This window comes from Poecilia formosa, unplaced genomic scaffold, assembly GCF_000485575.1.
Source record: "Poecilia formosa unplaced genomic scaffold, Poecilia_formosa-5.1.2 Scaffold127, whole genome shotgun sequence".
Classification (NCBI taxonomy): Eukaryota; Metazoa; Chordata; class Actinopteri; order Cyprinodontiformes; family Poeciliidae; genus Poecilia; species Poecilia formosa.
This window is the reverse complement of record NW_006800066.1, coordinates 1,679,516-1,701,345: the sequence shown is the minus strand read 5'-3', so window position 1 is coordinate 1,701,345 and position 21,830 is coordinate 1,679,516. Positions and strand designations below refer to the sequence as shown.

The 21,830-nt window shown below is 39.7% G+C and overlaps 2 protein-coding genes across 3 annotated transcripts; both read right to left on the bottom strand.

The window, feature by feature from the left end:
• Positions 1–8,133: 8,133 nt before the first annotated feature.
• Positions 8,134–11,187, bottom strand: s100s (S100 calcium binding protein S). 2 transcript variants are annotated; one of them, XM_016676104.1, is made up of 4 exons: positions 11,082–11,165; positions 9,469–9,515; positions 9,093–9,246; positions 8,134–8,885 (listed from the first exon to the last, which is right to left on the bottom strand). In XM_016676104.1, the coding sequence occupies exons 2-4, from the start codon at positions 9,480–9,482 to the stop codon at positions 8,703–8,705; spliced, it is 351 nt and encodes a 116-aa protein (XP_016531590.1). In that variant the 5' UTR covers positions 9,483–9,515; positions 11,082–11,165; the 3' UTR covers positions 8,134–8,702. The 2 variants fall into 2 exon arrangements, with proteins under 2 accessions (XP_016531590.1, XP_007561567.1); XM_007561505.2 differs by lacking the exon at positions 9,469–9,515 and having other exon boundaries at positions 11,082–11,187.
• Positions 11,188–12,334: 1,147 nt separating this feature from the next.
• LOC103144492 (fibrous sheath CABYR-binding protein-like) lies at positions 12,335–21,688 on the bottom strand. Its single transcript, XM_007561503.2, has 3 exons — positions 21,427–21,688; positions 17,192–17,322; positions 12,335–16,255 (listed from the first exon to the last, which is right to left on the bottom strand). The coding sequence occupies exons 2-3, from the start codon at positions 17,309–17,311 to the stop codon at positions 15,734–15,736; spliced, it is 642 nt and encodes a 213-aa protein (XP_007561565.1). The 5' UTR covers positions 17,312–17,322; positions 21,427–21,688; the 3' UTR covers positions 12,335–15,733.
• Between the last annotated feature and the right edge of the window lie 142 nt (positions 21,689–21,830).

The following is a 21,830-nucleotide window of genomic DNA, read 5'->3' as shown; positions in this document are numbered from 1 at the left end:
CTTATGTATGTTTGATGCCAGGAGTTTGTGCTTTAACCCATGAAGGGAACCGATCCAACGCGTTCGCTCTTATTACCTTAAAACCTCAGATGGCTTTCAGTCTTCTCACGAACGCTGCAACACCTCTGGGTCCGCGGGCTGGCTTCTGGTGGCCCGCGAGACGCTTCCTCCTGAACTTTTTCCAAAAAAAAGAACGCATTAAAAATGTAAAAATGTACAGTTTTAGTTTTACAAACTTGGTTTTAATGCAAGGTGTCAAGCCGATTTTCATTCTGGGTGACATCAAGATCATGAATCATTACAAAGGGCTGGTTATGACACAATGCAACAATAAAACTACCTATTAACGAACCATTAAAACATTATAGCTTTCTCTGGATTTGACTTGTACTCCTTAATATTACATTAAACATTGATGTAATTTGACCCAATACAAATAAAAACTAAATTCATTTGACTGATATCTTGGACTTCTATTCCTGAGAGGAAAACAGGACCAGTTTTGGCCAATAGACCTCGAGTTTGACACGGGATTTAATTAGTGGAAAAAAGAAAAAAAACATTGTAAGAAATGAAACAGTAACATTTTATTTGAAGTGACTGACATTACACTGTCATAAACATAACACCTTTTATGAACATGAAGGAGTCTTTATAAATGTTTACGACTGCTGTCATTTGGTAAATAATGACACTTTAAATGCAAAGTTTACACTTTTAATTGACTTTTTATGCCCATTTTAATAGAACTTGGCATTAAATGGGTAATTATAGACCAAATAATGAAATGTGGACACTTTTAATGGACTTCTAATGCAACTTTGCATTTAAAGAGTCATTATTTACCAAATGACACTTCATGACAGCAGTTGTAAACATTCATAAAGAGTCTTTTGTGTTCATGACCGTTGTTAGAATAGAATATACTTTATTGAGACCCAAGGGGAAATTGCTTATTTGTTGAAAGTTATGTCATGTTTATGACACTGTCATGTCAGTGTTATGCACCTCTTCAGATCAAGTGTTACCAATGAAACTAAATGTGCCATAAAGGTCTTCTGCAGGACATTTTGCCCTTTGGTTGCAGGTTTTAATATGCCTTGTTTTAAAGGTCTGGTGGCTTTTGGAGAGGGAAGCCAAACCAGTATTCATGCAAAAAGTACTAAGAAAATTTCTGATGTTTTCATTGGGTGCATGAACGTAAAACAAAGCAAAGAACTTCAAAGATCTAAACAAGCAACTAATAAATCAAACAAGGTTCACCATGAAACAGAAGATCCATGTTTTCAAGTTGTCAATGAACTGCCACCAAATTTTTCAACGTAGCTTCACTATCACCTTAGCATTGCAAACTGGGACACTTTTTGATGCTCAATAAGGCCAAACAGATTTAAATTAGTCATGCAGTGAATACACCAGCAGATCTGCTCCTGCCAAAGTCCCGGCCTTGACTTAGAATTTGGGTCAGCTGCAGGAAACCAACAAGATTAACGGAACGCCACCAGCGCAGCCAAGAGGAGCGGTCGGATATCCAACCACAACAATGCCAGAAGTTCATGTCCTCTTCAAGTATTTGATCAAGGTGCGACTTCTACCCACAAATATTAGCGGTGCAGCGGTGGATGGTGTGTTTTAGCATTGCAGGTTGCATGCGTTTCAGAAGCAGGAAGCTGCTGAAGACGTTTTTCTGCTATGGCATTGATAAAACATTTAAAAAAACAAACAGTAAAACATTCTATTAAACTTTATTTTTCTAAAAGGTTTTTAGTTAAATGAGGTGGAGTTTAAGCCCTTCCTGAAACAAAGACATCAGAACTTTGTCTTCTGACTCATCTCTGGCAGCCTCAGAGTCCCCGAGGACGTCTATCGAGATTAATTTCATGAACACGAGCAAAGCCGCCCTTCTCAAGTTCTCTAAAGAAGGAGCCAGCTACACCTGGAACGGGTTTAATCATCAGATGATATGGAGCTACAGCCTCTTCTGCTGTATACTTGAATGAATAACTCCACTTTGTTCCCATGTATAAGTCATCCTACCCTTCTGTCCAGCCACTGCCCCCTCTTCGGCTTGCATGACAGCTTGACACGATCGCCGCCCGACTCCTCCTGATGGACGTTGTGCCTTGACATCTTGGTTTCACTTGACCTGCCCTCTTGGTAACCGAAGTGTTCCTGTCGGCCTTATCAGACGAGTCAGGCTTGGTGCCAGTGACACGGCCCGGCTCCCTGTTAGCTCATCTTCTTTTCTTCATGCATGCAGGCGGCAGCACCTGCCACGCGGCCATCGCAGCCTGGCTGACGCGCTCGCCGTGCGGTTTGACCTCGGCAGGTGAGGTCGGCCGTGTTTTCAGTCACTGTTTGCACGGTGATCTTCAGTCATTGTTTGCGGATGAGAGGACGAGGAGGTTGTGCGAGTTAAGGGCCTGCTTTGGAGCATAACTTGCAGGAGGTTTCTGTTTCAACTTGTTTTACAACCAGTCAGCTACGAGCTGACGACAAGATCGGAAACATGAAGTCTTGACGTTTAATGCTTTGCGATAATATCTCGGCGATAAATTAGAACCAGATTTATTCACCAAGTTTGTGCACCAAAACAAGGAATTTGACTTCGGTTCAGCTTTGCTCTAAATGAAGATTTTAAAAACATAAATATGTGGAAAAAAGGGAAAACAAAAAAAATTTAATCTAGTTAATATGCATATACACAATATTTTTTTTACAAGATTAAATAAACAAATAAGTGAGTAGATAAAAAAAATAAAATGATTGCAGTTTGTGCCAGAATTAAGAAGATTTTTTTTTGTTTAATTGAAAGAAATCTTGCAGAATCCCTCAAGGGACTAAAAATAAAAGATATTTAGAAACCTACTTGTAAATTTCATTAATATTTGCATGAAAAAATGTTGCAATAGCTGAAGGTGATACATGAAGGGATAAAACGTACTTAAACTAACTTGGCCTTGTGTGAAAAGATAATTGCCATCCACCCTGAAATCAGTTAAATAGCACCTATCTAACAACATGAAGTAGGCTAACCGGTTTCAAAACGTAACACACCATGCACCAATATGAAGAAATTACAGAACAGATGAGAATCATACTTATTGACAAATATTGGTCTGGAAAAGGTTTCCTCTTTAAAGGTTACCTGGACACTGGGAATACGACCCAGTTGACCTCCACTACACATCGTCTTCTTTACATCAGCAGAGCTTAATGGTATCATACATCTGCCCAAAAACTTCCTGATTGTCTCAAAGCTTATTGTAAAAATATTAAAGACTTTTTAGAAGTGGTGCGTCAGATTATATTCATCAGAATACTTTAGAAAATGAACATTTTACTGGTTGTCAAATGCAGTGATGGTAGCATTGTAGTCTCGGTTAAGTTGCTGCTTCAGGACACGGAGGACTTGCCAAAATTAAAGGAACCATGAATTTTGCTTCTATCAAACTAAATTCCAGCCATCAGTTCAAATTCTGAAACTCAAGCAACTGAGTGAAACACACTAGCAAAACATGTCCACATAGCTCAGATGAAGAAAGATTTTCAGTGGTCTAGTCAAAGTTCAGACTTAAATCTAATGAAGAATTAGTGACAAAACCTTAAGAAGTGGTGCTGTAATGAGGGAAAAAAAAAAGTAAAACATTCCTGTCAAAAAACAGTTATTGGGTTTAGGGAGTAATTACTTTTTACATTAACAAATGAAATCGCCTGCTTTTGCGTTATCTTGGTGCAATATTAACATTTATTTTACAAGCTGAAACATTTTAAATGCAAAAATTGAATAAATCAGTAAGGGAGCAAATATTTTTCTGCTGTACATGTTTATTTCATGTTGGTTTTCAGTGCGGTATTTTAACTTCTCTCTCTTATCCTGCACATATCTGCCACATGTGGCGCAGATGCTGAGCAGACTGATTGTTTTTGGCATAAGGGACATATGGAGTTATGACTTTAGGATGATTTGTCTGCAGTTGGGAGACAGCTGGCATTAAAACACTGCATGTTGTCTGAACTTTTTTGCTCAGCGTGGAAACAATCTTGTTGATCCTTTTGAAGGTGACAGCAGATTGTTAGCGAGGCTGTGAGCGATTACAGCGTGCTGCTCGGTTCTCTGAAGGGTCGCAGCAGGGTTAACATTTTTTGGACACTGCTTCGGATCGGGAAGCCGTCAGCCGGCTGCGCACGCGGAAAACATTCAAACAAATCTATCAGAGGACACCTTTGGAGAACACAGATGGCCGAGGAATGAGAGCGGATCGGGGAAAGGCCCGCCCAGATGACAACCGGCTGACCTGGAGTCAGTTTCTCAATGTTGCTGAAGGCAAAAAAAAAAAAAAAAAAGTTGTTTGAGATTAACAGTGTACACCCAGATATGAAGAAATCCCTCCGGCTGATAGGATCTGTGTTTCAGCTGTTTTACATTTGGCCCTTTGTCTTAGTTTCAGTCTGAGCAATAAAAGCCAATGTGGTGAAGGAGGACGTGCTAATCTACTGATGTGCATGCATGAGGGACAGAAAGAGCTGCTTGCTGTAACAGCCACCCCAGCATTCCTCCGTGATTTTATCCCCCGCTTTCCAAGCTCCGCACTTCAGTAATGCACTTCACAATCTGGATCCCCTCCCAGTCGTTGCTGTCCTTTATTCACACCATACTGACACAGGCATGCACACATATCCTCTCGCGTATCACGCCCTCTTTCTGTTTTCTCTTTTCTCTGGGCTCCTAAAGGAGTTTTCTATGCAGATTCAAGTCAAACATCTGGGTCAGCTTAGATCTAGCAGAACAAGACTTGCAGGATATTGTTGGCAGGATGTGATGTGTGAGCTGAAGCAGTTTACTCTGTGGGAATCCCCAACAAAAAGACACACACACACACACACACACACACACACACACACAGAGTGAAGAGCATGCTCACACACCGACACACACTCACTGCTGACATCCCAACTGCTCGATCTCATATCCAGGTGCCACAACTCAGTCCAGACACTTTAATGCACACGTATGAGGCATAGCTTTTCCGAGCACAACCTGTGTTCCTCAAATGTTGGGGTGCTGTTTAAATCTCCGTGTTGCATCACATCTTCTTGTGGAGTGTTTTCTCAAGGGAAAGGGAAAAAATAATATTCTCAAGCAGCACTAGACAAAAGCCTTAAGCAATCTTTAGTTCCCTTGTACTTTGCGTCGAGCCATTTTCAGAGAAAAATGTTGTTTGAAAGACAAAATATAAAGTGATTTCCAAAACAATTAGCCAAAAACCTGCTTTACAATAGACTCCTCGGCTCCTGCATCAAGTGCTTGCTGGGTTTATTTTATGTTCAATAAACTGCATAAACTATCATGGTAAAAACTTTTCCATTTAATTTATGTTAAAGCTTTATAGCTCATAGCTGGTATATTTATTTTTCTTAATATTTTGAGTAATATGTGAAAAGAAGTATAAGGCACACATACCATACAAGACAAAAAATAGTGCTAACAAAATAAAAGAATAAAGAATTTTATGAACTTTCCTTCTAAGAAATTGTTATTTATAAGCACTAGCAGGGAGATCTAACAGACTAGCACCCTGTCTAGATATTTAAAAGCTCTCTGTGACTTACCGAATCTGCCTGTAAGTGACCACAGTAATGCATGGAAAGCTTCTTCAGTTCGTGCTAAAGAAAACTTTTGCATGAGAGGTGAAACGTCTTCGAGAAAAGTCCCAGTTACCTTCTTAAGTCGTTTCCAAATTAGCTGCGATTCCAGCGTCTTACTCTGATGTAAAGATATAAGCATGATCGCCTCCATTTGTAGAAAAAAGGTGGGTCTGAAGCAAATATCTTATATTTTATATATTACACAGCTTCAGTGACTGGAAGCAGCTGAAAGTCTAACTCTATACATCATCAGTAATTAGGGTTACAATAATCTAACATTAGAAATGTTACAGAGGAGACATATTTTTTACATACAACAATTAGTTAAATTACATTTTGTTTGGTCTAAATAAATGTCTTCAAGATAATACATGTAAAGCTTGAAGGAAAGACAAAGTACAGATACATGGTTAGTTTGTCTCTGGCTTATATGGGAAGAATAAACATTTTGTTGAGGCAAGTAATTTTTATATGTAAACATGTTGGAGCAAAGTCTGGAGAGAGCGACTTAGATTAAATTTAAAGAAGTAATCTTTCCCCTTCAGTTACTTTCTACTGGGAAAGGACATGAAAAAAACCCAATTGTTTTTGCCTCAGAAACTTTATGCTTACAAATAACACCCACGGCCACCATAACACTCACAATGGTGGCTCCGCTAGCTATATTTGTCATAGCTGTGGTTTGATCTGTATTGTGTCATCATTCCCTAAGCTTTAGGTTTTGAACTGAGTGATAATCCTGGAGCAATAAGTGTTACCAGCAGAGAGAGTTTTTTTTTTTTGGTGGTTGAGGAGAAATCTGGATACTTATTCCCGTAAAAAAGGTCTTTGTCACGCTTTGCGTTCCTTGGCAGCAAATCATTTTCCATCCAGGTTGATGGCTTTCAGTTTCTACAGATGTGTTGCTGTAAAGGCTCTGCAGATGTCAGAAAGGGGTTTATGGAATTAATTATCTGCTTTGAAAGCAATAAAAAGCAGATTATTATGATCTAGTTTTCTGTCTCTAAAATACATTGAAATTTGACCTTTAAGGACTTTTATTTCAAGCCATCAATCTGTTGTGGACAGCATTTCAACCCACAGCCATGGCACAAGAACATTAAAAGGACTTAGGAAAACATGGCCAAGCGCTTTTAACCACTAAATATTACTTCTCTAATCCTATTTAAAAAAAGAAGCGGTGGTGCTTTAGATCAGAGGTGGTACGACTATCCTTTATTGAATTTCCAGTATCATCATCTGGATGGGGCCAAAGCCCATGCTCAGCTCTTATTTCTTCACTTTTCTTAAGCTTTTAATACTATCCAGTCAGATCATTTATCTGATAAGCTTCTTAACCAGTTGATTTTAATCCTCATGGTGTGAAAGTCAGTGGATATTTTTCTTATTAGCTCAACGTTTCTGGTTCTGCTCAGTACTTGGAGAGGGGTTCTTGATAATCGCTTGCTGTTACAACAAAAAGCTCCAACAACAATGGGGTTATTTTTATGCTTCATCTGAAATTATGATCTTTGTTTATTATTTCTTGGTATGGCAATCTCTCTGGTTGGAGTGTCTGGTAAGATTTTGAAGAGTACTTACGTCCAGGTAGTTGACTTCTACACCAGGCAGGTGGTGAGGACGGGAACCTCTGCTGCATTGTGATTAGACTATCCTCAATTTAACAAAAATATGAATAAAGTTCCTACAGTAAAGACCGAAAGGTCCAAATTTAGGAGCGGCATCCTTCGAACGCTGCGTTTACAAGCCGCCTACGTCATAGCAATGCGACGAAGACTCCTCCAAGCGCGGGCCATGAATGTTTTTTTCCTCCAGATTTGAAGAACAGGTCTGGCGTATGCTTCGTGGACCAGCCTATCCCAAGAAGCATTGTGGGCCAAACGTGAGATTTTAGTTTAGTTTTTTTTTTGTAATAATGGGGGATGAAGTAGAAAAAAAAGAACAGTTTTAAGTATTAAAATCTGGCTGTACAAAAATAAAAAAAGTTTTATTACAATGTTTTAAGTAATCAAAATTGTTGTAATCAATAAAATGATCAAATACGAGATAATTTGCAATATTTCGAACTTCATTTTTACGAGCTTTATGATTGCTAGGCAACAGGATACAGGTTGAGGTCAGGGCGGGAATAAATCTGAAGGTAGACCGTTCAATTTCACAACCTCTTACCAATGAGGTAAGTCGGGTTTTTCGAAGTATAAAGCCCCTAAATTTGAACACACAAACCAACAATGTTGCCAATATTGTGTTTTGTTGATGCTGCTTAATAAAACTGGGGCTATTTTAAGTGTTTATCTGACGTGGGGTTTGAAGAGTGCAGCTGTTGCAATTTTCTATTGCGCAAAATACAAGTTACTAACCGTTCCTATTTCAAAAATTATTTTTTGCTGTTGATTTACCTTTCCTAAAACCAGAGAAAATAATAATACATTTAAAGAATCAGCACTGCAGCATTTTTGGAAAAATCAGACACCACGTCATCCATGTTGGTTAAATGCAATGTTTAATATTTTGAAGCACTGGTTATTTCCAAAAAAGATTAAAAAATAGGTGCAACATCACCTATCTTTCAACTCTGAGTACATACAATGATATAATGATCTGAAACTTTATATAGTCATATATATGTTCACAGATACTCCATTGTGCAAGAAAGGATCAAACACACATCTCCAGTCTGGTGCCTTCTCATAACCTCCCCTACTGTAAAACTCGGATGAGTCTGAGCTGAAACGTGGTGAAATAAACCCTGATGTGTACATTAAGTTTCTCGCTGCGCTGAGAGGAACTTGATCCGGATTAGTTGTGGTATGAATAACATTTGCATGGGGGAAAACAGCACTCCCACTGAATTCCTCATGTTCTGTGAACCCCATAAACTGAGCGCCGGACATCTCCTCTCATATGGGTTTGTAGTGTTTAGAAATTGCGTAAGACGAAAAGCGAAAGAAAAAAAAAAAGCAGCCATCAGTTTTACAGTCCTTTCCCCCTCCTCCTTTCCTTCATTGTCGTCCTCCTCCTCCTGTTTTTACTCCGGCCTCTCTTGCACAGTTTCAATCTTTCTTCTCTGCCCCGTCTTTCCCCTTGTCATCCGGTTTTGAGTCCAGGAAGAAGTCGTTGCAGGCCACTGTGAGGGCGCCCATCAGGATGATGAACTCTGTGAAGTCCACCTCGCCGTCGTTGTTGGCGTCCAGGTCGTTCATCACCTTCTCCACGGCTTCGTTATCTTTGGAGTTCTGTTGGAGACAGACAGAGTTAATAACATCAACTTTTTTTTATTTTTTATGTGTGTGTGCAGGATTACAAAGCTGTGCAGGCTTGTCAAAACTTGCACATGAAAGTATAAATGTGCATACCTCTACTTGTGTCACACATGTTTGCAAATGCACTCTATCTTTTTCTTCGCAACCACATATTTATCCTGTGAGACACTCCACACTTACCCCTAGGTAACTCCCCAGTTCCTCCGTTAGCAGCTCCTTCAGCTCGCCCCTGCTCAGGGTGTACTTATCGCCCTCCTTCCCCGAATATTTGTGGAAGGTTTTTATGAGCATCTGCATGGCACTCTCCAGGTTGGAACTGGGCTCCTTGGACATGCTGGAAGGTGGGGGGTGAAGTAGAAATCATTAAACTCTTGGATCAAATGCCCGCTCCAGCCTCTGCTTACATGTGTGGCCACATGGCAACCAGAGGTGAAGCAACCTCAAAGATGAAGTGACGGAGGGACAGGCAGACTGATGGATAGGAGGAGTGTGTGGCCACATTTTTTGGAATAAAGCTTTCGGAGAAGCTTTACTTTTGCTGAACAGTCTTACACACATTGTGTCCGGCATCTTGGAGCGTCTTGTGCTGGACTCGTGGGGAGACTGTGCACACACAGACACAGATAAGTCACTGTCAATAATGTAAAGCTGGGACGTTTGAATCTAAGCAACTGATGCATGCCATTCGTCTGGTTATCTCTCTTGCAGGTTGCTCTGGTAATGTGCGCAACGCTGTAGGAAAACACGTCTCCGATGTGATACCTAACACTTACATTGAGAAACTAAGGAGGCGAGTAACCCGAGGTGCCAGTGCAGAGTCTACCAAGCCATTCCCATAGATGCAATCATTAAGGTGACCTAAAAAATATGCATACATTTCCTCTGCATGGCAACAAAACTCTTAGCATCCTTGTGCCGAATGTTTTGATACATCTCAAGCATTTATGTCTCATAATGTTGTTAAGAAATAGGCTATAGCAATACCAAAAGAGATTATTAAGCTCTTAAAATATTTGTGAATAATTTCAACCCTGTAATGTCAAACATCTCATTATTTATACAAATATTTCTCAAGCATTTGTGAGTAACGTAGAGTAACGTTTTTGTGCAGAATTTTATCTACTGTCAACTGAATTATTTCTGATGCAAGTTAGTTTCAAATATTTACATCATATAACAGTTAAGATATACGTATGTTTGTGCATAATTTCAGCCTGATACCAACAAATATGTCACTTTTAACACTCATTTTGTCAAGAACGTCTATTCTGTTTTCCACATTTTCCATAGAAATGCAGAAAATAACTGTTTAAAGACCTATACGTAGAGAAAGAGTAGTTCTCTCTCTATGGGCTGCAGGAACAAAATGGCTGCTTTCTTTTACTGCAGCCTTGGTTTGGGAGTTTTGATATTTTTTTCTTGAAATACCATGTTGGCAGAACTTTCTTTTGTATATTAAAAAGTTGTTTGCGCAGTAGCTGAAAGGTTCCTACGAGAAACGCATAATAGCCAAGTTTTTGCAAAGTATGAAATATATTCTTCCTACCTTGAGTAAAGCAAAAATATTTCTCATGTGGGGTACATACAGATATTTAACCTATAAAATATATATTTTGTAATAAATACATGACCACAAAAGGCTAAAAACATAAGAGAAAACCAGTAGGTTTTTTTCAAAATATTCAAACTGTTCTATTTTTAGAAATTAGGATTTTCTTATAATTATTTCTTGCATTAAGCTGCTGTCACTTACTGGCGATTGGGTCTGATTAAGCTGCTGAGGGTTCAACACAAGGCTGGCTATCTGGGAAATCTATATGGTCGGCCGTCTCACTGGCTGACACGATACAATAGATGCAGATCCTATCTGTAACGCAACACCGGACCTTCTGAGAATGAACATACATTTCATGAGGAAGGAGTTTAAGCTGAGGGATTCAACCAGGTTGGTAATTTGCCGTGGAAATGTTTTGGAGGACATATTGAACTGGTATAACTTGTGTTATTGGTCAGTTTGCCGTCGTTCTCCTCTAGTCTGTTCTCCCACAAACCCCACCTGGACCCGTTCGGTTATCTACTTCAGCTGCACTGAATAGTTTGCAAGAAACCCTTTTACCAGCTGCAGAGGAGAAAGTCAAGAAAAGCAGCATGTCTCTGTGTCGGTCTTACCTGAGTGCTGATGGAGGGCCTCCTTTGTCTTTAAAGAGCAGCAGGGGACAGAGCCAAGGCAGAGATGGATGGGGAGAGAGTCTGCCAGTGGCTTAAATATCACCTGCTCCTCGCCTCCCTCCCTCCTCCTCCTCCTCCCGCTCCCCTAAACTTTATCACCCCCTTTGGACCTGAAGGTGTCCCTCCTCACTTCTCCCATTCCACTCACTTAAAAAAGATGGCAGAATATCCCTTGAACAACCATTTGTGTTATCTATTGGGATCTTCTGCGATAAAACAACACAAAGTGTGGCATAATTGTGAAGTGGAAAGACAAGAAACAAAAGTTTTTCAAAAATATTTTATGTATAAAATTCTGCAAAATAAATTTTTTATTCACCCCCGTTTTCTCTGATGCCCCCTAATTCAAACTCAGTCAGAATTGGGTGGAGAAAATCTCTGGTCATATATTTTTTAATTCTCAATTGGACATTCAGACACTGCAGGATTATAATAGTTTGGGATTATTTTTTTTTGTTATAGTTTAGTTGTATTTTATTTGACTTTTTGTTTGTCTAATTAAGTTAGTTTTCATTAGTTTTTAGAGCGTGCTAGTTATTTTTTATTAGTCATTACTAGTTAAATATTGTTTAGTTTTAGTTGCTTTTTACTAGTTACATTAGTTTTAGTTTTTCATATTTTGGTTAATTTTTAAAAGGTCAAAGTGTTGCATTGTCGACTTTGTAGACAAACATCTCTTGCGTTGACAGATTCTCCCACCAGGAGGCCCTATGACCCTCTTGGCTGGATCTATTATTCATTTTCTTCTTGAAAGACTTTAATTTTAGGTGTATTTCTTGTTTTATAACCCAACCCTCCTTCAAACTTCAACACAACATCATGTCTGACTTGTTAGTGTGATTCTTGGTCTTCATGTTCCTGTTTGTCCACTGATATTCTCAAACAAACCGCTCAGACCTTCACGAAGCAGCTGGATTCATAATGAGATTAAATATCATGCAGGCAGAGTCTGTTTACGAATTAGACGACTTCAGAATGCAGCTGGTTGCAAAAGGTCATCAGAGCAAACGGAGCTGAATGCAAATTCACGCCACTTGTTTCATATTTATGTTAGAGTTTGAAAACCAGGGAACTTTTATGTTTAACTTCTTGGGTAAGCATTACTTTGTGTTGGTCTATTAAATCAAATCGCACTAGAATACTGACGTTAGTGTTTGTAGTTTAAGTGGGAATGAAACACGCCACACATTGAAAACATGTTACGGTCACAGTTTTATTCTATTTTAGCCAGTATGTAGATTATAAGCACAAAAATAAAAAAAATTAAAAATGATACAGCGTTACATATGAAATAAGAGCACAGTAAAGCTCACTGGGCACGACAGTGGACTGATGCGAGTCCTTCTGCCAAACACACACACGCGCGCACACACACACACACACACCTAGGACATAAACAGAGTAAGGCCTGCACGGCTTCCTGGGAAACATCCCACTATCCCAAACATTTTGACCCCAGAAGCCATAAAGACACATTTGTATATTTATATACACTTGTTGTTCCAGTTCGGGGATTAATAACTTTTGTCTTCATCTGCTGTCTCTGAGAATGAATGAGATTTATTGTGTGGCGATGCAAACACTCCCTGCTGCGCTCCAGGTCCAGTATGTTTCTATAACCATTTAAAAGCTGGGTGGACTTTTGCTACGGGACACAAAAATAAAACAGCTTTATAAATAGCTAAAAGGATGATGGCTTCAAATGAACAATATTGATTATAAATCATCTCCCAGAAGATGTTGAGTCTAAGTGTGCTCACATTAGGCAGTGGTTGTGCATTTTGGTAAACCACCTTATGTACCTTAACCAAGCTTCACAGGCCCATATGAGGTGGTGCAGGAGTCGGATCAGTCCCAAAAAGTACCAACATGCATTAAAAAAAAGGGAAGACATTTCAATAAAGATGTTATAATAAAACCACCAAAAAAGTCCAGGAAGTTTGTTAGAGGCAGCAGGAAGCAGTGTGCACTGCGAGCGCAATAGTTGCACTGAGTTGGCGTAAATGAGAGTATTTACAATGGGAGTGCCTCAGTGAGGCAAGGTGATCACATGATCTGTGCTTATTTATCTTTCTCATTTTCACTGGGCACTTGAATGAAGTGCTGCCTGCTCTGATAGGGAACAATGCGTAATGTTTTAGTCGTGTGTGGAGGAGCAGCAAGCTGCGGAAACGCAACAACTGAACAGAATTTGGTACTTTGGCAAGTAATCGCTGCAGTGGTTAAATGACGAGTTAGCAATAAATTTTGAAGTAAAGAAGAAAGAAAAACTTGAATAGCAGTGGAAATAATTGTGAAATGGCTTATAAGACAAAAGGTAATATGATACACTCAGTGTTGTTCCTTGATTTAAAGAGGCACAACCGCCGGCAGGCAGGATGAGAAACACCATATCCAGGATTACTGTCATGCAATTGTTTGCGTCTTTGGGCGTGTTACTCATGAAATCCCTAATCCAGTAATTTCCCAATGCCTAATGCCCTTAGGATCCAGTTGCAGGTCAAACAGGGTGTTCAAAAGGTACAAGGGTGTGACCGACAAAACACAAGAACAAGCAGCTGGAGTTCGAACCAACAACACAGTTTAGAAAATCAAGGTCAGGCTGTAGCATTGCTAAGTGTTTGAAGAAGCAGGTCACTGTTAACCTGCGGTGGCTTCAAAACGAGATACCTAAGATTTCCAATAAGATGAGCTTTGGTGGTTTGTTGCAGTCGTTTTTCTTTCCACACATAAAAGTTGCACAAAAACCTTTTCTGACCTGGCCTGCTAGTGCCTGGCCCACTCCCACAGGACTATTCTGGGCTCCCTTTTTGACCTTATTGGTCCTTTAGGTGTAGATTCCCTCTCAGTGACTTAATTATTTAACCGAAGGTCACACCCAACGCTCCAGTTCCCAGTTAATGTCTGAGTCTGAGTTAAGGGAACACACTGAAGGCAACAGACAAAGAAAAAGTGAAAAAAGGAAATTTGGCAATGAGAAAACAATTAAGATAAGCAAGCAGAACTTTAACAAATTAGTTTGTTTATTCTGTTGTTAAATTAGCCACATTGCTAGTTTAGAGAAAAATACAAAAAAAAGTTATTTAAGTGCATCCAATAAAGGAATATTTGGACATGTTTACAGGGACAAACTGGACAAAAGCAAAACAAAAAGTCAATATCAGGGGAAAATGAAACTAAGCTTTATGTGCTACTACGTTTAAAGTCAAAACTGAGATAACCAACTTAGCTGCAACTTAGTAAAAAAAATAAGTGGAATTTGTGTACAACTCGTATAATGGGATTTAAAGCACCAGAACAGAATACAGATGATTATCTACACACTGTAATATTGCAGATATGCTGGATTTTAAGCCAGGTTTGGTGAGAAGGATGTGAATTTTCAGACAAGAATGTCAACATCAAGAGTTTTTCAAGTCCTGTTTAAATTGAAACACCAAAATGCCTATTTCAAAGTACAAATGCTGCAACACACCCTGCTAACTAACAGAGGACTGAAGCAATGGCTGTCTCAACATTCGTATTAATCTGATAGGCTAACAATTAAAATTTAGGTTGTATGTTTGTTTGTCTATTAACTAAATAGGGATATTCCTGTTGATTTGTGATTTTTTTAATTCAAAACTTTCACCTTCCAAGTAAAATTAAATGTGTCATTAGCCCATGCTAGCAGTGGAAAGTAGCCATTTTGTATCTGTCTATCTACTTACTGCTAAGCTAACTTTAAAATCTTGTTTGTATCTTTCAATTTAGTGTCAAGCTGCTGAATATTAAAAAAACATATTTAAGTGCACCAAATACAGAAATATTTTCAAGTTGAATAACAACAATAATATGCTATCAGGGTACAAAACAAGCTAAGCTAGCAACAGCTATCCTTACTGCTAGCTTCAGAGGCTAATTTAAAATTATGTCTGTGTGGAATAAAAACAAGAGCTCACAATGTAATCAGTAAGATTTACCGGTGCATGTTAATTTTATTATCATTATTATTATTATTTTTAATGTTAAATTTGATCAGAATCAAGCATTTGATAAGTTAATTTGACGTAAATTTTGGTTAGCAAGTTCCCAAAATGTCCCGTTATTCCTTTAAGTCACACGTGCCTGGCAAAGTGATTGCTGCCAAAGTTTTACAAAAGAACCGTTTCGCTCTACTGTTAGTGGAAAAGTGGCAGAAAGTGAAAGAGAATGCATGGGTGGATGGAAGGCCTGTTGATTGTAGTGGTAAATTAAGCTATTTCAGTCAAGTGTGCAGGAAAATCATAGTTTCTAGGGAAGCTTTCACATAGATACTGCATGCACATGAAAGTGGACAACTGCATGCTGTCATAGTACACCATCATAATGAGGTAAATGTGCTATATAGTGGGATGCACATCCTGTACATATAAACATAGTGGTAGAAGTAGTACAACGCTACTGTCATGTACATAATCATATATATGGAATAGTGTTTCTGTTGTGTTTAAACTGTTGTATTTTAATGTATATAAAAATAGTGGCTTTCCACATTATTTTGGAATTAATGTTACATTTCTCTGCAGGGTTGATTTCTGTAGTGTGATTTTGGTGACGGAGTGGATTGTCCCCTATGAAGACGCCTCTTCTGTCTTCGCCGCTACGTTCTCCTCAGCAGCAGCAGGCGACTTCTCTGTTGGCTCCTCTGCTTTTGGTGTTTCCTCAGCTTTTTCTGGGTCTTTCTCTGTAGCTTTTACCTCTGCCGACGCTGCTGCTTCCACCGTAGCTGCCTCTGGCTTGGTTTCCCCTTCCACCTTTGGTTCTACCTTTACCTCGGCGTTTGCGTCCGCTTTTGCTTCTACCGTTGCCTCAGCAGTCGGGTCTGCCTTTGTTTCGTCGTTTTCTTTTGGTTTTGGTTCCTCCTTTGGCTCTGCGTTCTCTTTTGGTTGCTCTGCTGCGCCACCAGGGGAGCTTTGCACTGGTTGGGATGCATTATTTTCTGCAGGTTCCTCTTTGTTGAGGACACGCTGCTCACTGAGTGAGCAGGCCAGGTAGCCTATTAGCTTCATGTATTCCTCAAAGCCAACCTTTCCGTCAGCGTCAGAGTCTAGTCCCTGGGCCATATTGTTGACCGCTTCCTTGCTGTCTGCACCCTACAAGTTGGACATACACAACCACAAGTCAGTCAACAATGATAGTGAGCAAAAGAAGCCAGTCATAACATAGGCTACCTTCACACAGTAGGTAAATGCAACTCAAGTTCACTTTTGTGCCGGTTTTTCAACCTTTAACTGGCTTTTTCACAGCAGTCTGAACGACCCAATTGCGATCTTTTCACCTCCTGAGAAATCCAATTTGTGCCACTTCCGTGTTTGGTGCTAATTCGGATACATATCTGGCTGTTTTTAAAGCATTTGTCTGAATGGTCATGCTGCATTTTATCCAGCTTTTACGTGATTGATGTGAAACATGCGTCATTCAACACCAGAAAAAGCCAGACATGGTGAATCTGGGCGTAAACGACTGAGAATTAGGATTATAAACTTATGAATGACTTTTGTGTCTCTGAAGTGCATCACATCACAATCCCATCACTTCACATGCCAACAACCTTCCCTACAGAAGTTGCAGTCAGTGGTCTACAAAAGGTTTTACTTTCTTTCTATCATCCTGCTTTGTGTTGTTAATCTTGTGTCGATAATGATGGCTCGTTGCTGAATAAACTTTGAAATTGATCCATAAACGGATCCATCCATGCCGTGTGACGTCAGCAGTCTTCGTCTGCGCATGCAGGCCACTTTGGGGTTGTAAACCGTTCACACAAAGCCTCATTGCAGTCAGGTTTAATTAGCAGTATGAACAACCACGCAAGAAAAAAAAAAACAAAACAAAAAAAACCAGAATCCAACTTCAAGACCTCCTGTGTGAACGTAGCCTTAGTTATTTTTGGACATTTTCTGAGACTCGTCCACTTCTTTCACACAATAATTTGACTAATTATTCACAAATACAAGTTAGAACTGGTCAGTCTCACAAAAACTAGCGTTATGAATCGGTTACATAAACTGTTCAAAGAAGTTCGCTCTGACCGAAAGGATGTTGCCGAGCTGGGATGAGACCAGGTTTTGAAAATCTTTCTTTCCTATATTCTCTTTTCCTTTGGATGACTTCAGGAAGGTTTTCACCACGGCCTGGATGGCACCCTCCATGACTCCCCTGTCTGGGATACAGGAAGACACATTCATTAGAGAAACAGATCAGATTAATATCTATCCATCTTTCAGTCCATTTGTCTATAACTTTTGATCTGAAACTTTTTAAACACAAAACACAGCTAAAACACAAACGGTAAAACCAGGGATAAGTGCTGGTGCGACTCATGTGGTGCTCTACCAATTAAATTTGGATGTGCGATTGACCAAAACAAACAACAAACAAAAGTTTGAAAACCAGTAGGATTGACCAGTGACCACACTAACGACTAACAATAAGAGCTTATTTTTCTCTGCATTTTTAACTAAATGTGAAACATTTAATGAGACAATCATCAGAAGTGCAAATAAACTGTTTATATGCAAGGCGGCCATGTTGTATTTTGAGGATGCGGTTAAGAAAACCAAACAACAAAAACAAAACCTCAAACTTAGAATTTCAACTTAGGGCAATTTATTTATTTATTTATTTACGTTTGTCTACCTTAAATTTTTCAACTTTAAGTTATAATTTGAGCACAAGCATTGCAATGCAAATGGATAAAAAACATTTTCTCTTATTTCGTGACAAAAAACTTGCTGTAGAACTTTCTGTTTTAAAATATCTGTCAAAATACCTTGAAGACCAATGAGACACTTTTCTGAAATCGTTTGGGAACCACTTATCTAGATAAATATTGAGTTTTAAGTCATATTTTTTCAGACGGGTGCATGTTCTGAGAAAACTGAAACCAAGGATCCCTGCAAAGTTTTCGTTTCAGTTGTCAGACTCCTGATCTGCGGTTGGGGACGAACAGTGACGTGAGGTAGGTGGAAAAGGTGAGAGGGAGTCTGATTGAGAGACGAGCTGCGATGGACAATGGCGGCTCTGATCTTTGATAGGTCATCTGATCTTTCTAAGCTACCAGGCAAGCTTGGATTACCAGAGGGATTACCTAGTCCTTGTCTGCCCTTCTGTCTCCCTCCCTCTCCGTCTTCCTGTCCGTCCCTCATCATACTCCAAGCCTTCCTCCGATGCACACATAATCTTCACGTGTTGCACAGACTGAAACTAGCCAGTAAGGGCGACGCGTTTGCAGGAATTCCTCTCATTGCTCTCTGCGGAGATCACTTAGACAGGAATTTACAGGCTATACCTCCGAGCTCGCTTTGCCCTGAAGCGCAGAGACGATGTTCGTTGAAGCCAAACACGCTCGGCAGTCAGTTTCGGTATTCAAATGCTGCAGAGCAAATAAACAGTGTGAGGAGAGACTGTTGACTCTTTGTTTTAACAAGGATGCAGCAGAGCTTGCGGCAGCATATTGACATCTACGTTACTGGTGTGCATGTCAGGCTGAAAGACAAGCAGTTTCCAAAGCGCACATTAAATATTACCAGTTAGTGACGTTAAGCCGATAGAGTGACAGGGACCTATGAGCTGTTGAATCTAACATTTCACTTCTCTCTTTTAGGTATATTTTTTAAATGTTTAACACCAGCTCATTAACCAGCAGCCACCATTTGGAGTCTCCAGTGTGACCCATCAATTACACGGTTCACTAGTGAGCCAACACCAGTGCTTGCCTCTGTAATTTTTTAATTAATGTAATGTAATAAATTGCCAGGTTTGGTCTGGCAGTAGAGTTTGGAGTAAAGAAGTGCTTCAGTTTTGAGGCGGTAGAGCTAAAGGGAGGACTCGATTTCAATGGAAATTTGTCATTTATCGGTAGTTTCTTTGCAGCTGCATTTTACATCTGTCAATATGGATGTGTGAAATATCACAATCACAACAAACTACTTGGATTCAAGTTGTTGGTATTGAAACCAAAAGTAGTAACACAGTTTCAGGGTTTTTTTTGTTATATGTGTAGCTTGAAATTTTGACAGGATTTTATTTTATTTTTTTAAAGAATAAACGTTCTGATTCTTTGTTGAACTTCTTTTGTAAGCAACCAAACATTTTCAAAAGTTGACTGATGTGAGTTTGGTCATTTCTTTTTTTTAATTGCCAAAATCACAATGTTCCCACCTAACTTTAGGATCTTGATCACTAACAACAGTGTCAGGTCTGTGCATGAAATACAGAGAAAGTAATTCTGACTGCAAAAAGAAAAGTTTAAAAGTGCAGTGTGTAACTTTTATAACAAATATGTTTTTTTTTGCAAATTTGTTAAAACTGCCACCATGTTGTGATAGTTTCTTATGAGACAGATAATCTGTGAAAAGATCAAGCTCCTCCACTTCCTTACCTAGCTGGTATTGCTGTCTGAAGGAAAGCAACCAATCAGAGCCAGAGGGAGGGCCTTAGCGCTGTGAATCAATCTCATGTACTCACTGTTAAATGTGTAAGAGGTGGGGAAACAACTTATCCTTACAGTTAAACTGTTTATCTGCCGTTATTGGTGGCCATGCTAACTAGCTTTAGCATTCATGACAGGCTGAAGCGAGAGGGTGGAGTGAGCAGCGCTGCAGGGAGGGGTGATTGACAGCCCTAAGATTCTCCTCCTGGCTCGGCTGGTTGTTTCTATCAAAACTGGGAGAACGCAGAGAAACTGGATTTTTTTTTCACAGATTATCTGCCTCATACCAGATATAATAGAAGACAGTTTCAACAAATATGTAAAAAAATACATCATTTTTTTTCTAAACGTAACATACTGTTGCTTTAACCAGGTTTATAATATTATTTACAAAAAAACAACAACTACAGACTTGAGGCAGGGCTGCACTGTACTAACAAACTTTGAAGCTGTAATATTTGTAAAGTATTGAAATATTGGTCATGATTAACTCTCTTGTGCCAGTCTTTTCAATCATCAAGGTGCCTCTGAAACTTCCTAAACTCTACATAAGTTTTAGTGTGAGGGCTGACAGAGGGAGAATATGGTTAATGAAATACGTCAAATATATCACTAAATATATCCAAGCTGCCTACAGTTACAGCATCCAAGAAAGCTTTTGCCTTAGGCCGACTTTGCAAATTGGACACAGAAAAAAAATGACCAAGAGCTCAAGAGTATACATAAGTGCTGCGTAACCACTCCTAGTTGTCAAAGTAATCCAAACACTTAAAGTGATCCTGAGCTCAGCTGGGACTTTAGGGGACTTCTTCCTGTGCCTGACACGCCCTTCCAGCCCTGAGTACACAGGGGCCTCGTATCCACACACACATCATCCACCCTTCTCCCGACACTGCCGGGTACCTTCTATAAACAAGTATAGATAAACATATTCCCCACATTCAGGAAAAAATAGCATCCAATTCAATTTAATCAATGTCATTTATTTACTCCTTCAAACAAACAAACAAAAAAAAAGAGCAAAACACAACAGCGCAAATAATTAAACGCAAAGTCCTACAACCGAGAGTTTCGCGTTTCGCCGCAGAGACCCTACGGGGGATTGGGTGTTGCGTTTCAAAAAGAAGAAGAAGAAAAACAACAACGGGTGAACGTGATACGGTCCGTGCGCAGAGTAATGACAATACTACCGCTGGTGTGGCATGAAATATTAACAGAGGAACAAGTCGGGCTGTGGCTATAAACAGCGGGAAGAGTCACCGTCTCCCACCCAAGTAAAATCCACGCATCCAGACCCGTGGGTGTGCGCAAGGACTCATGATTAACGGATTGGTTTAAAAACTAACAAAAAATAATAATAGAGAGAAAACCAGATACAAAATGTTGCTCTCGGCTTCCTGGTCAATAAAAGCAGGACGTAAAAGTTGCGCCCTTTACTCGAACACCTGGTGGGTAGGTTAGGTTCAGATCACCTGGATTTTAGATCAACTGTTTGCAGCTGATCACTCAGTTCAAGTCTATATTAAAACATCTTCACGTTAATCTGATATGGATGTGAGCGCAACGAGAAGTAAAAAAAAAAAAAAAAAGTTAGCAAATATAAATTAAATAGTTGGATTTTTTCCTTCTACAACTTTGTAGGAAAGTTGCGCTTTGTAGGACAGCAGCCAGTGAACGGTTCCTGCAGTCAGACAGGAGCAGGGAGCCTCTTGCGGGAGTTTATCGAAACGTGGCAACAGGAGAGAAAAAAAAAGAAAAAGTAAAGAAAAAAAAAACGCCGCTTCCAGGCAGGAAACACTTACAATAAACCAAAAGAAAAACATCCAAACTCACCGTTTTACCGTCTGCGGGAGAAGAGAACTGTGTAAAATGTGCGCCAAAAGTGACTTTCGGAGCTCTCCTCCGCCTTTTTTCTGCGCTGCTTTGAGCCCTGTGGACTTGCCAAACTAGTAGGACTGCAGAATCTCTTCCGTGATTTGGGCTCGCTTCCCCCCACCCTCCCTCCTGTCCTTAAAAGTTTTCCCCCCTCACAAGTCAAAGGGCGTGTACCTGGGAGAGTGGGAAGGGAGAGCAGAGGAGTGGAAGACAGCGACCCTGGCAAGCAGGGAAGGAGATGGAAATACAAGCAGAGAAAATATACACTGACGAAAATACACACTGACTGAAAGTAGTTTTTTCTTATTATTTCATTATTTGGACGTTTCAGGTTATTGTTCGGCTGATAAGCCAGCTGTTTG

What these genes read in the sequence shown, in the direction of transcription:
- s100s (XM_016676104.1), bottom strand. An exon ending in AACTGGGGAGTTACCTAGGG is followed by an intron (nt 8,886 to 9,092) that starts GTAAGTGTGGAG and finishes TGTCTCCAACAG; the next exon opens with AACTCCAAAGATAACGAAGC.
- LOC103144492 (XM_007561503.2), bottom strand. Translation starts at nt 17,311, where the DNA reads ATGGAGGGTGCCATCCAGGCCGTGGTGAAAACCTTCCTGAAGTCATCC. An exon ending in AGCTCGGCAACATCCTTTCG is followed by an intron (nt 16,256 to 17,191) that starts GTCAGAGCGAAC and finishes TCCAACTTGTAG; the next exon opens with GGTGCAGACAGCAAGGAAGC.